Source organism: Pelobates fuscus, chromosome 3, assembly GCF_036172605.1.
Source record: "Pelobates fuscus isolate aPelFus1 chromosome 3, aPelFus1.pri, whole genome shotgun sequence".
In the NCBI taxonomy this organism is placed as follows: Eukaryota; Metazoa; Chordata; class Amphibia; order Anura; family Pelobatidae; genus Pelobates; species Pelobates fuscus.
In genome coordinates this window covers 68,645,395-68,658,144 of record NC_086319.1, presented here as the reverse complement: position 1 = coordinate 68,658,144, position 12,750 = coordinate 68,645,395, and the positions used below count along the sequence as shown (strand labels likewise).

Genomic DNA, 12,750 nt, shown 5'->3' with positions numbered 1-12,750 from the left:
TTTGTAAAATACAAGTACATTTTAGTGTTTTTTATATATATTTCTACTGTTTTTTTTCTTTTGTGTGTCTGTGCAGGAAGTACAAGGAAAGTTTATGAACAAAGGCTTCTTAAACTTAAAGAGCAAGCAAGTATTGCAGCCCCCTCACCTTTGGTAGCAGATTTGTCATCAGCAGGCGATAACAAGCAAAATGGAAACACTGATTCTGAGCATTACAGTGACAATGAAGAAGGTATGATGTTTTAAAAAAAATAAATAAAAATTACATATTTTTAAGGCAAATTCTGGTTATGGAAGTTTGGATATAAACTGTGGCTTTCCCAAAACAAGCTTGTCCCTTCTCCTGTCACCCAGGTGATGTGGAATTTCACTTCCTACTCATCTATTCAAATTTGAGTGGCGAGGAGGGTGGGGAGTAGCTAAGCCCAAACCTAGCACCCTTTTATTGGTGTCCTAATTTATTCAGATAATGGGGAAGGAATATTTTTTGTAAGTAGCACTGCAGAGTCAGAATTTACAGATTTTTCCAGAGCCAATGCTGATAACCGGTGCCAATATTTTGTACATTTAAAGTTTTGAAAAAGCAACACAACTTCTACACTAATCTTGTATTAAAGTTGAACTATGTGCACCAAAACCACTTAATCTAAATTAAATAATGGTACCAGGCGCATTCTTACCTCAAGGGGTTAAACCATTTTTGAATGCAAAGACTTCTGTTTAAGGTTTCAGAAAGTGGAAGGAAAGGGCAGATCGATCTGGTACTGAAACACGGACTTTGGGGTTAAACAGTTTGTGTTCACTCCTAAAGCGAAGTTAAGGGACATTCCAGGCACCCAGACCACTTCTGCCCATTGGAATGGTCTGGGTGCCAACTCGCACCACCCTTAACCCTGCAAGTGTAGTTATTACAGTTTTTATAAACTGCAATAATTACTTTGCAGGGTTAAGTCCTCCTCTGGTGGCTATCAGACAGCCGCTAGAGGAACTTTCATGTTCTTAGAACATGAAAAGTGTTATATACGACGCTGGAGGTCCTCACGCTATGCATGAGGACCTCCAGCATCGCTAAAAATGCTTTCCTAATGCGTGCGCATGGCCTACCTCACCGGCAAGGAGGGGGCGGGGGGAGGAGCATGGGCGGAGCCTGACCCAGCACGGAGGGATATCAGCGCTAGATTCAGGTAAGTCACTTAATGGGCTTTTAACCCCTTCAGCAACATGTGATAGGGGGTGGGAGAGAGAAGGGCACTGGAGAGTTCCTTCAGCACCAGGGACTCTTGGCACTACAGCTACTTAATTTAATGTCACTGGTGCGTGTAGTGGAAGACTTTTAAAATACTATTTTATTTTTTTTTAGCAAATAAGAAGCCATAAGTTCCCTCATCCAAACCATTCTTATTTTATCTCTTCTGCTTCCTCTTAACTGTAAATTGTTTATCTTCCCAAACCGTGCATTAAGGTTTGCATGTCATATGAAGTCTTGTAATAAACATTTTTTGTTTCAGAACCCAAGATAGACATGACCTTTGAAAAAAGAGAACCTTTGAGGAGCAAACAAAAAGCTCAGGTGACAGTTCGCAGTAGAAGAACAGAGATAACTGAGGTATGTGAGCAGCAATTTTTGTTCATTATATTTAGCATTAAAAGCTGTGACAAATTTAAAATGTAGACATAAATTAAATAAGTATTGATATGGCACCTGTAAAATAAACAAAGGTGGCAATGGTGACCATGTAACAAACATGATTTATCTTAAATTAACACTGTAGCATTAGGAATACAGATTTTTATTCCTAACGCTATTGTTTTCCTGTTCTTACTTGTATTCAGGCCACATCTCCCACTATGCTGCCTATGTCTCCACCTAACACAATGTCATTCCTCCTCCTGTGTGGTCCAATCCAGTGTTTCTCATAGTGGAGCATTGTGTACCTAATGTACATGTGCAGTGAGTGCCATTTGCGTTCAAACATCTGAGTTTTACTTGGTCAGTGCTGCAGAAGTTTTAGTGGCTATTATACTGACAGCTACTAGAGGTGGAGTTGACCGTGCAATATAAACATTGCATTTCCATAAAATATACTATGTTTACAGGGTTGAAAGGACAGGAACATTGCACCCAGGCCACTTTAATGAGATGAAGTGGTCTTGTGGAGTATAGTGTTCTTTTAAGACACATTTTCAATTTTGTTTTAAATTTAACACTTTTTTTTTCATTTACAATTTAAAGGGACACTATAGTCACCAGAACAACTACAGGTTATTGAATTTGTTCTGGTGAGTAGAATCATTACCTTCATGCTTTATGCTGTAAACACTGTCTTTTCAGAGAAAATGCAGTGTTTACATTACAGCCTAGGGATAACTTCACTGGCAATTTCTCAGATGGCTGTTAGAGATCTTTCCTGGGTCATGGCTGCCTAAAATGCATCCAAACATTCAGTGTCTCCTCCCTCTGCATGCAGACACTGAACTTTCCTCATAGAGATTCATTGATTCAATTCATCTCTATAAGGAGATGCTGATTGGCCAGGGCTGTGTTTGAATCATGCTGGCTCTGTCCCTGATCTGCCTCCTTGTCAATCTCAGCCAATCCTGTGGGGAAGCATTGTGTTCCTGACCCTATAGTAATCCTTTAACTTATGAATTATGTGTGTTTTATTGTCCTTGTAACCTTCTTAGTAGGAAAAAAAATAATTGCAATTTAACATGGTATATTGAAGAGTTGAGAACTGAGCATATATGTATACCTCTAGTTTATGTAAGTCAGTGTGAAGTTTTGTTTTCATTCTGAACATCACTTAAGTGAATGATGCCTTGTGGCATTTTTATACATGTTTGTTTATATTTAGCATACTCCACTTTTGCTTTTTACATATAGACAATTGAAGACACAGATGACATACCAGAGCTAAATGTCAAAAGAAGTAATAGGTCTCCCCCTGTGGAGTTTACCGCTGAAGTTGAAGAATTATTCACCAATGATCTTGTAAAGCAATTGCTTAATATCTCACTTTGAAGTTTTATTTGGTCATGCCTTAACATGGTCTTTGTAAGGGTAGTCTGCTTTTTATTCCACTTTTAAGTTTCTTTGGGGTTTTTTTGGTCTCACTTTATTTCAAAAGAAAATTGAACACTGTGTGTTTATTTTGGTGTTCTCAGACTTTCTGCTTTGCATGTGCAAGACCTGGCGTGGGTAACTGTTGTAGATGGGAAATTGCTTTCATAACGTATATTTAATACTTAATTAGAGCACTTCTGAAGATGTGGTTAATGAACCTGCGTGGACACCTGGACCTTTGAAAAGTGGACGTGTTCAAGCTGTTTCTAAAGAAATAACAAGAGTGTCACGAAGAACACCAAGGAAAAGGGTAATGGCACAATTATTATTTTTCATCACTCATTTTATGAATGGGGCACATTTTTCTTGTTGGGTCCTGGTTTTTCTCTTACTTTTATTTTTTTACCTAATAGGATGTAACTGCAGATTCATTGCCGTTTGATGCAGATATCACAGAGACTACTTCAAAAACTGAAACTATTACGACTGCAAGCAACCAAATTCCAGTAAATACTTCTAACATTTTTTCCTATTTGCTTAAGTTAAATGAAGCCACATAACACTGTTCTTTTATTTTTATTTTATATATTTTTTATATCTTTAATGACCAATTACTTTTATATTGTCATGCATCAGGAAAAACACTTTTTAGAGGCAGAGCCCCACAGGAGAAGTTATTTGAGCGTTGGTGTTCCACTAAACTGTCACTTTTGTAATAAACTAAATGGTATGGGATGTCTGGAATGGTGAGGGCTACTCAAATGCAAGTTAGAGCCTTGCATTGGACAACTGTCTTGAATTGAATGGATGGTACTCCAAACATTCATTTTGGCAACACTTTTGGGTGCAGTTCTTTTGTTTTAGATCAAAGCATTTGAATGTCCTTTCTCTGTACTGGGGATAGTCAAATTATCTGTTCTGCCAATTAGAGACTATTTTTGAAACAGTGTTCAAATAATTTTTAGTGGCAGTATGTGCATAACTCTACATATCTTAAACAGTGCATACATGTTAACTTCTACACACCTTCTATAATTTAGCAAAACACAAAAAAATAAAACTAGTGATTAACCAAAAATAATATAAGCTAATACCAATAATACTATAAGACATTATTTGTGGGGGAAATATTGTGAGGTGGCTATGGGTTTCACTTATTTACTTAGTGTTGAATTATTGTATTTGAATAGCTATGAATGTATAAGACTTTACATATTTCTCCATGCACTGTTGCTTCTTTGGGCCTCTGCTTTCCAGTTAAGGCTCACAAATTACACTGTGCACTATTATTTTCTTTGACACTGCAGCATGTAATATACCGTATATACTCGAGTATAAGCAGAGTTTTTCAGCACATTTTTTGTGCTGAAAAACCCCAACTCAGCTTATACTCGAGTCAATAGTCTGTATTATGGCAATTTACATTGCCATAATACAGACTGGGGGCTGTAGAGATGTTACTTACCTCTCCTGCAGCTCCTGTCAGCTCTCTCCTCCTCCGCGCCGTACGTTCAGCACCTCGGTCAGCTCCCAGTGTAAATCTCGCGAGAGCCGCGGCTCTCGCGAGACTTACAGTGTGAGCTGACAGAGGGAGCTGACCGGACGGCGCGGAGGAGGAGAGAGCTGACAGGAGCTGCAGGAGAGGTAAGTAACATCTCTGCAGCCCCCACAGCCCCCCCACTGAACTACCAACCCCACTGGACCACCAGGGAAGGAGCCCCCCTCCCTGGCCAGCTAGCAAGCAGGGAGGGGGGATGAAACAAAAATAAATTAATAATAAAATAATAATAATTAAAAAAAAAAATAACATTACAAATAATAAATAATAATAAAAAAATATGAAAATAATTAAAAAAAAATAATAAGTAAATAAAAAAAAATATTAAAATAATGTAAAAAAAATAATAAAATTGCCCACCCCCCCCCAAGGCTCTCCAACACACACATACACACACACACTGCACTCATACACACTGCACTCATACACACTGCACTCATACACACTGCACTCATACACACTGCACTCATACACACTGCACTCATACACACTGCACTCATACACACTGCACTCATACACACTGCACTCATACACACTGCACTCATACACACTGCACTCATACACACTGCACTCATACACACTGCACTCATACACGCACGCACACACTGCACTCATACACGCACGCACACACTGCACTCATACACGCACGCACACACTGCACTCATACACGCACGCACACACTGCACTCATACACGCACGCACACACTGCACTCATACACGCACGCACACACTGCACTCATACACGCACACACTGCACTCATACACGCACACACTGCACTCATACACGCACACACTGCACTCATACACGCACACACTGCACTCATACACGCACACACTGCACTCATACACGCACACACTGCACTCATACACGCACACACTGCACTCATACACGCACACACTGCACTCATACACGCACACACTGCACTCATACACGCACACACTGCACTCATACACGCACACACTGCACTCATACACGCACACACTGCACTCATACACGCACACACTGCACTCATACACGCACACACTGCACTCATACACGCACACACTGCACTCATACACGCACACACTGCACTCATACACGCACACACTGCACTCATACACGCACACACTGCACTCATACACGCACACACTGCACTCATACACGCACACACTGCACTCATACACGCACACACTGCACTCATACACGCACACACTGCACTCATACACGCACACACTGCACTCATACACGCACACACTGCACTCATACACGCACACACTGCACTCATACACGCACACACTGCACTCATACACGCACACACTGCACTCATACACGCACACACTGCACTCATACACGCACACACACACACACTGCACTCATACACGCACGCACACACACACACACTGCACTCATACACGCACACACACACACACACACTGCACTCATACACACACACACACACACACACACTGCACTCATACACACACACACACACACACACACTGCACTCATACACACACACACACACTGCACTCATACACACACACACACACACACTGCACTCATACACACACACACACACACACTGCACTCATACACACACACACACACACACTGCACTCATACACACACACACACACACACTGCACTCATACACACACACACACACACTGCACTCATACACACACACTGTAAATAAATATTCAATTAATATAATTTTTTTAGGATCTAATTTTATTTAGAAATTTACCAGTAGCTGCTGCATTTCCCACCCTAGTCTTATACTCGAGTCAATAAGTTTTCCCAGTTTTTTGGGGTAAAATTAGGGGCCTCGGCTTATATTCGGGTCGGCTTATACTCGAGTATATACGGTAAGTATTTATTTACACAGTAAACCAAGATCATGTTTTTTTAGTCATTGGTTTGAAGTATACCTATCATAGTACACACACTTTATTTAAATTGAGAGGTTGATCTATCCATTGTGCTAGCAGACTTGTTGGCAAATGTATAGATTTTCTTAAGGCCATATGAAGATTGACTGGGAGAAAGGAGAGGAACGTTCCAGGGCTCTCCATTATAGAAGCTACAGCACAAGCCCTGTAGTTTGTGTGCTGATTTCTCAAGCACATACAGATGTCAGTCCATTCTGACATTAATGCTCTGGTAATAAAACAAACCTTTTTTTATTTGAATAATTGGTATATAACTTAAAAGGACCTTGTAGGCACTATAACCACTGAATCTTATTGAATTGGTTGTGGTGCCAGTCTCCTGGTACTGTCACTGCTTTTAGTGTTAAACCATTTTTGAGCAGATTTGCACTGACTTATTGTCCCATAGCTCGGCAACCCACTGGTGGTGTGTTAAAGGAAGAGACTGCTGAAAGTGGTCATCTACCAATCACAGTTGAGCAGCACATGGGAGATGAGCTGCTGGAAACTGGTGTAGCATTTAAAAATGGTTTAACATTTGGAAGATCCACTTCAGCACTTAATTGAGATGAAGCAGTTACAGAGCCTACAATGTCCCTTTAAGAAGTTGCAAATTAAAGTGAATTATCATGATGTGTACTTTGTAAGATCAACCATAATTTAGTAAAGGGTGGCTGGTAGCACACGAGACTTGACTTTATAAAGTAGAATTAATGGGACAACCCCTTTTTGAAATGTATAAAAAAATAATTGTGTGGGGAACTATGTGAAACTAGTTCGTGTAAACTGCTAATTTGATGCTCTGAAAGCATTTTTGTTAACACTTTAAGATTTAACCACTTTTCCCTTTCTTATTTAAATAGGCTTATACAGCATATGAGCATTTTGAATCACGACAGGTTCATAATCAGGTTCCTGAAACTTTCAAGCATAAAGAGACATTGCTTTCAGTCAGCGAATACTCAGACTTGTCAAGAAGGACCCCAAAGAAACAGCTGATGAGTGAAAAAGTAAATACATTGAAATTGTGCTTTCTCTACCTCCCGGTACACCATAGGAACCTTTATTTTGTTAGTCTATAACAGTTCCAGGCTAATGGAATTTTCGGTGCTATTGGAACATCTTAAATTACATTTTAATCCCTATGTAATCTCCATAAGTGCAGAAATGGTTGCACATAGTATTGTCTCTTGGTGAAAATGGCACACTAAAGTAGACATCCAGGTTTATAATTATTTAATATTCTGGTAGCTTCTATTGTGTGGTTGACTAAGTGTTCATGTTTTGCTATACTTATTGCAGTGCATGAAATTGTTACAGCAAACCGAAGCAGGTACTCCTCCTAAACGGGTGATTGATGTTGATATAATTGGTTATTCAAACTCCAGTGATCTTCTGAACACAGCCTTGATAGAGGTGATGGCTTAAAATCCTTTCATCCTCTGTGTTTTATATTTTAAATGAAAATTTCTTTGTGGCTTCTAAGACAAATAACCAAAAAGATTTTGTTCATGTTGAAGGAAACCAAAGACAACACTGAAGACTCTGTGGAGATGTCTAAAAAGTCAAGGCAATTGAAAATAACAAAGTTTGTTACTCCCATTAAAAAACAGGGAAGATATCTTCTATAGCACACTTGGTGATAATGTCTTTAATTTCAAACTCACTGGGCTTGGTGGTCTCTCTCCTTTTGTTGTTGTAAGTGTTTTTCTGTTTTTAAGTTGTATCTTTTTTTTTTTCTCTTGTGTGTAGGTTGTAGAAAAAACATTTGAAGAGAAAATAACCGAAAAGGATATCCTTAAGGAAATGTTCCCACATGAAGTTTTAACTCCAACAGGAATCAGGTATTTTCTTAACATTGTACTCTATCTGTTGACTTTAGCTTTTTATTTAACTTGGTAACATATGTCATTGAACAAATCTTTACCAGAGTTCTAGGATTTTACTACCATATAAAAAGTAATGTTGTGTAGCACTATTGCAATATTTTGAATTAAGTTAGTCCCACAGCTATAGGGGACAATAATGCATGATACATGTGCAAATAGTATGCTGGTATTCTGCAAAGCCCACCAGTTGTTTTGTACCTTAGACTTACAACTTAAGTCATAATGCAATGTTCAAGTTCGCTGAAAGCTTCAGTCTAGGGTCAATTCATAATTTTGAGTCTTAAAGGAACACTATAGTCACCTAAATTACTTTAGCTTAATAAAGCAGTTTTAGTGTATAGATCATTCCCCTGCAATTTCACTGCTCAATTCACTGTCATTTAGGAGTTAAATCACTTTATTTCTGTTTATGCAGCCCTAGCCACACCTCCCCTGGCTATGATTGACAGAGCCTGCATGAAAAAAAAACTGGTTTCACTTTCAAACAGATTTCATTTACCTTAAAGGGAAACTCCAGTGCCAGAAAAACGATCCGTTTTTCTGGCACTGGAGGGTCCCTCTCCCTCCCACCCACCAATCCCCGGTTACTGAAGGGGTGAAAACCCCTTCAGTGACTTACCTGGGACAGCGGCGATGTCCCTCGCCGCTGTCTCCGCCTCCGCGATGCTCCTCCTAGTGTTTACGTCGGCCGGTGGGCGAGACTAATCTCGCTCACCGGCCGAGGAGACCTAATGCGCATGCGCGGAAATTCCGCGCATGCGCATTACGTCTCCCCATAGGAAAGCATTGAAAAATCATTTCAATGCTTTCCTATGGGGTTTTGAGCGACGCTGGAGGTCCTCACACAGCGTGAGGACGTCCAGCGACGCTCTAGCACAGAAACCTGTGCTAGAACCCAGGAAGTGACCTCTAGTGGCTGTCTAATAGACAGCCACTAGAGGTGGAGTTAACCCTGCAATGTAAATATTGCAGTTTATGAAAAACTGCAATAATTACACTTGCAGGGTTAAGGGTAGTGGGAGTTGGCACCCAGACCACTCCAATGAGCAGAAGTGGTCTGGGTGCCTGGAGTGTCCCTTTAAATAATTGTATCTCAATCTCTAAATTGAACTTTAATCACATACAGGAGGCTCTTGCAGGGTCTAGCAAGCTATTAACATAGCAGGGGATAAGAAAATCTTAATTAAACAGAACTTGCAATAAAAGCCTAAATAGGGCTCTCTTTACAGGAAGTGTTTATGGAAGGCTGTGCAAGTCACATGCAGGGAGGTGTGACTAGGGTTCATAAACAAAGGGATTTAACTCCTAAATGGCAGAGGATTGAACAGTGAGGCTGCAGGGGCATGTTCTATACACCAAAACTGCTTCATTAAGCTAAAGTTGTTCAGGTGACTATAGTGTCCCTTTAATCCTAAATCTATGCAAATAAAGTGTGTGCACAGAACATACTGGGTTTGAAACTTTTAATTTTTGAGAAATGAACAGATGTAATATAAGCATAGCGAATAATAAAAATGAACAGGAGACTCCAGACACTATAGAACAACTTAATTGAGTGTTTACAGTGCCTAAAGTAGACCAATTTAAGTACTCCAGATTTTGTGGACTAAATCTCCTAAATTTGTGTTGACTGCATTGTGGCTGTAAAATTATTATAGGAGATCTAGTCCACGTGTGGAATGCTGAAGATTGCCTGTCCCATTGTCATGCATAATACAAATGTCTCTATGTAAAGACACATTTAAAATATACTCCCCAGGCCTATTGCAAGGACCCTGTCCCTGCAGTTAATTGTTTGGCATATCTGTCAAACGGATTTTTAAAGCAAAGCTGATAGCTTAGCCCCTAAGCCCTGTTGGGAAAAGAGCTGGTAATGACACTGCACGTCTTGTGTACCAGCTCATATTAATGTGTTAGTATGATAGACTGGCTAGGAAAGGACTTGCATGCAAAACTTCCCTGGAGTAGGCTCTTGCAAGTCCAAAGCCTGCCCCTTACTTATGCTTCAACCATTCAGTGGCACGAGGGCAAGCGAGTGCATGCAAGTCCTTTTACAACCGCATTCTTTTTGTGTTAAGCTGGGGGGGTGAAATTTCTTGCTCTTTTTTTAAGTCTTTAAAGCAGCTCCTTAAAGTTCTGTTCTGCCCATTAGACAAATAGACTCTATTACTAAAATATATATTTGGAGCTAGTTTTAATTCTGTTTTAGTATCTAAATGCATGCATTTCTTAAGTCTTGTTAAATGCAGAACTCTAACGCATCTATATGTTTTGTTACAGTGCCAGTTGTAGGAGACCAATTAGAGGAGCTGCTGGCCGACCTTTAAGTCTAAAAGATTATAAAATTGACGAAAGTTATACAAAATATGTTTCGTCTAAGTACACACCAGTTTTGGAAGTGAAGACTCCATCTGTGAATGTGAAGAGCAGAAGAAGCATACCTATGTGGATAAAGATTTTGCTGTTTGTTATTGTGGCTGTGTTTTCATTTGTTGTTTATCAAGCAATGGAAACAAATGAAGGGAATCCCTTTTCCAATATTCTAAAAAAACAGCTTGAATCAAGTAAAACTGAGAACTGACTTGGTGCATTAACAGTTGAATATTTTTAGAAAGTCTAGAATTACAAAAAAAAAACTGCCATTTGTCTCAAAGTTTAGAAATTATGTGACCGCACTTCATAAAATCGTCTGTATATGAATAAAGATGGTACATATGGACATCTGAAATTCATTTTTGACTTTGAACAGCTAGAAGAGGACTGTGCCATAATACATTATTTTTATTAGATAATTCTGGAACATTTTGTAGCTTTTGTTGTATTTCTATCATGGATCCTTCAGTTAATTATGAAGACCTTCTTTTTCAAAAAAATATGAAAAGAACTGTAACTCAATGTGAAGCCTTTGTTTCCTTAATGTTTTTAAAGTAAGAATTTCACTCATGCTATTTTGACATTCGTGTTGGAGGGGTGGGCATTGGGTTAGTATAAGACTGGTAAATGGGGCATATTTTGAAATAGCTGTGCAGCATAGATTGACATATTAATGCTTTTTAAAAAAATCTACAATATCTTTAGAAGATGGTAACTTTTTAGTACATTATGTAATGTATTTATCTGTCGCAGATTCCTGCAACAATGCTTTTACTGTGTGTCATTTGGACTTCACTGATTTCTAAAAGGCAGTGTTTCTGCTTTTGTATCATGTAGCACAGGCCCAAATCTTGAGCTTTGAAACCTTTTTGTTCCATTCAAACTACTGTGTGAAAATAAAAAATGCAAATGTATTCCCAAATTGGACATTATCAGATCTGAAAAATTCAGAATAATGAAAATTAGCACTATTTTTTTGTTTTTTCCAGTACTGAAGATTAGTGATTAATACTTTTTTTGGTGTGCAACGCAGTTTTGTATTGTGTTGCAGGAATCTAACTTTCAAGCTGAGTTTCAATGTCTTTATTTTAAAGATGTGGGTTTATTTCTCTACTTTGGAGTGGTAAATCATTTTAGATAGCAACTGAATGTCTCTTCATGTGATAGTCTTTCCAAGAGAAAATGATGCATAAACTGCATTATAAATTGATTTCAGAAACTCTGGCTTTTGTATTTAAAAAGAAAATCCTCTGCTTTTGAGGGATTACCATTACACCTTGTAGGATAAGAAATGTGAAGGACAGTCACCTCATATCTATGTATAATACTTTAAAAAAATTTTTTGTTTAGTTTCTTTTTATGAAGTTAAAAAAAAAAAACCAAAAAAAATGTCCTATCTTTAGTAAATGACTGTATCCCTTAACCATATACATAAACCTTTGGTCAAACAATGTTTGAAAACGGGCAGTGCCTGGTGCTTTTGAGGAGTGAGTGAAGCAGGTAAGACCACAGAGACAGTTTTCAAGCACCCTGTGACCCAATCTGTATATTATATAATATATAATATACTATATATATATATATATATATATATATATATATATATTTATTAATATAGAGAGAGAGATATATTTCTCAAGGATCCTGCCATACTAAAGGGTAGGGAAGAGTTTTTTGGTGTTTTTTTTTTTTTCTGAGCAGGGATATTGAGTTTCCCTGCGCTTTTGCCCATTTTCATATTCTATTTTTGGTATTCACCTGAGTTTATCGTTGTGGCAATAATAGCGATACAATTGTGGACAATTAGGGTATTACGGATACCAATTAATTAAAATGCTGTATGTACAGTTCCAATGCTTCCCCCACTACCTAGACACATCAGTTGTCCAGGTTTTCTCAGTATCCCCCATAGATTTAGAACTAGAATATGTGTAAATCATGAATCTTGCTTATAG

The 12,750-nt window shown here is 38.6% G+C and overlaps 1 protein-coding gene across 5 annotated transcripts in view; it reads left to right on the top strand.

The window, feature by feature from the left end:
• Positions 1-12,014, top strand: part of TMPO (thymopoietin) — a 29,420-nt gene extending 17,406 nt beyond the window's left edge. The window contains exons 3-11 of one of the 5 annotated variants that reach the window (XM_063447158.1): positions 77-232; positions 1,509-1,606; positions 2,885-2,992; positions 3,255-3,374; positions 3,478-3,570; positions 7,397-7,543; positions 7,836-7,949; positions 8,286-8,377; positions 10,703-12,014. In XM_063447158.1, the coding sequence (XP_063303228.1) occupies positions 77-232; positions 1,509-1,606; positions 2,885-2,992; positions 3,255-3,374; positions 3,478-3,570; positions 7,397-7,543; positions 7,836-7,949; positions 8,286-8,377; positions 10,703-11,003 (1,229 nt within the window). In that variant the 3' untranslated portion in view covers positions 11,004-12,014. Of the gene's footprint in view, positions 1-76; positions 233-1,508; positions 1,607-2,884; positions 2,993-3,254; positions 3,375-3,477; positions 3,571-7,396; positions 7,544-7,835; positions 7,950-8,053; positions 8,233-8,285; positions 8,378-10,702 lie in introns of those variants that run through there. The other 4 variants (XM_063447159.1, XM_063447160.1, XM_063447163.1 and 1 more) reach the window with 4 other exon arrangements.
• The last annotated feature ends 736 nt before the right edge of the window (positions 12,015-12,750 follow it).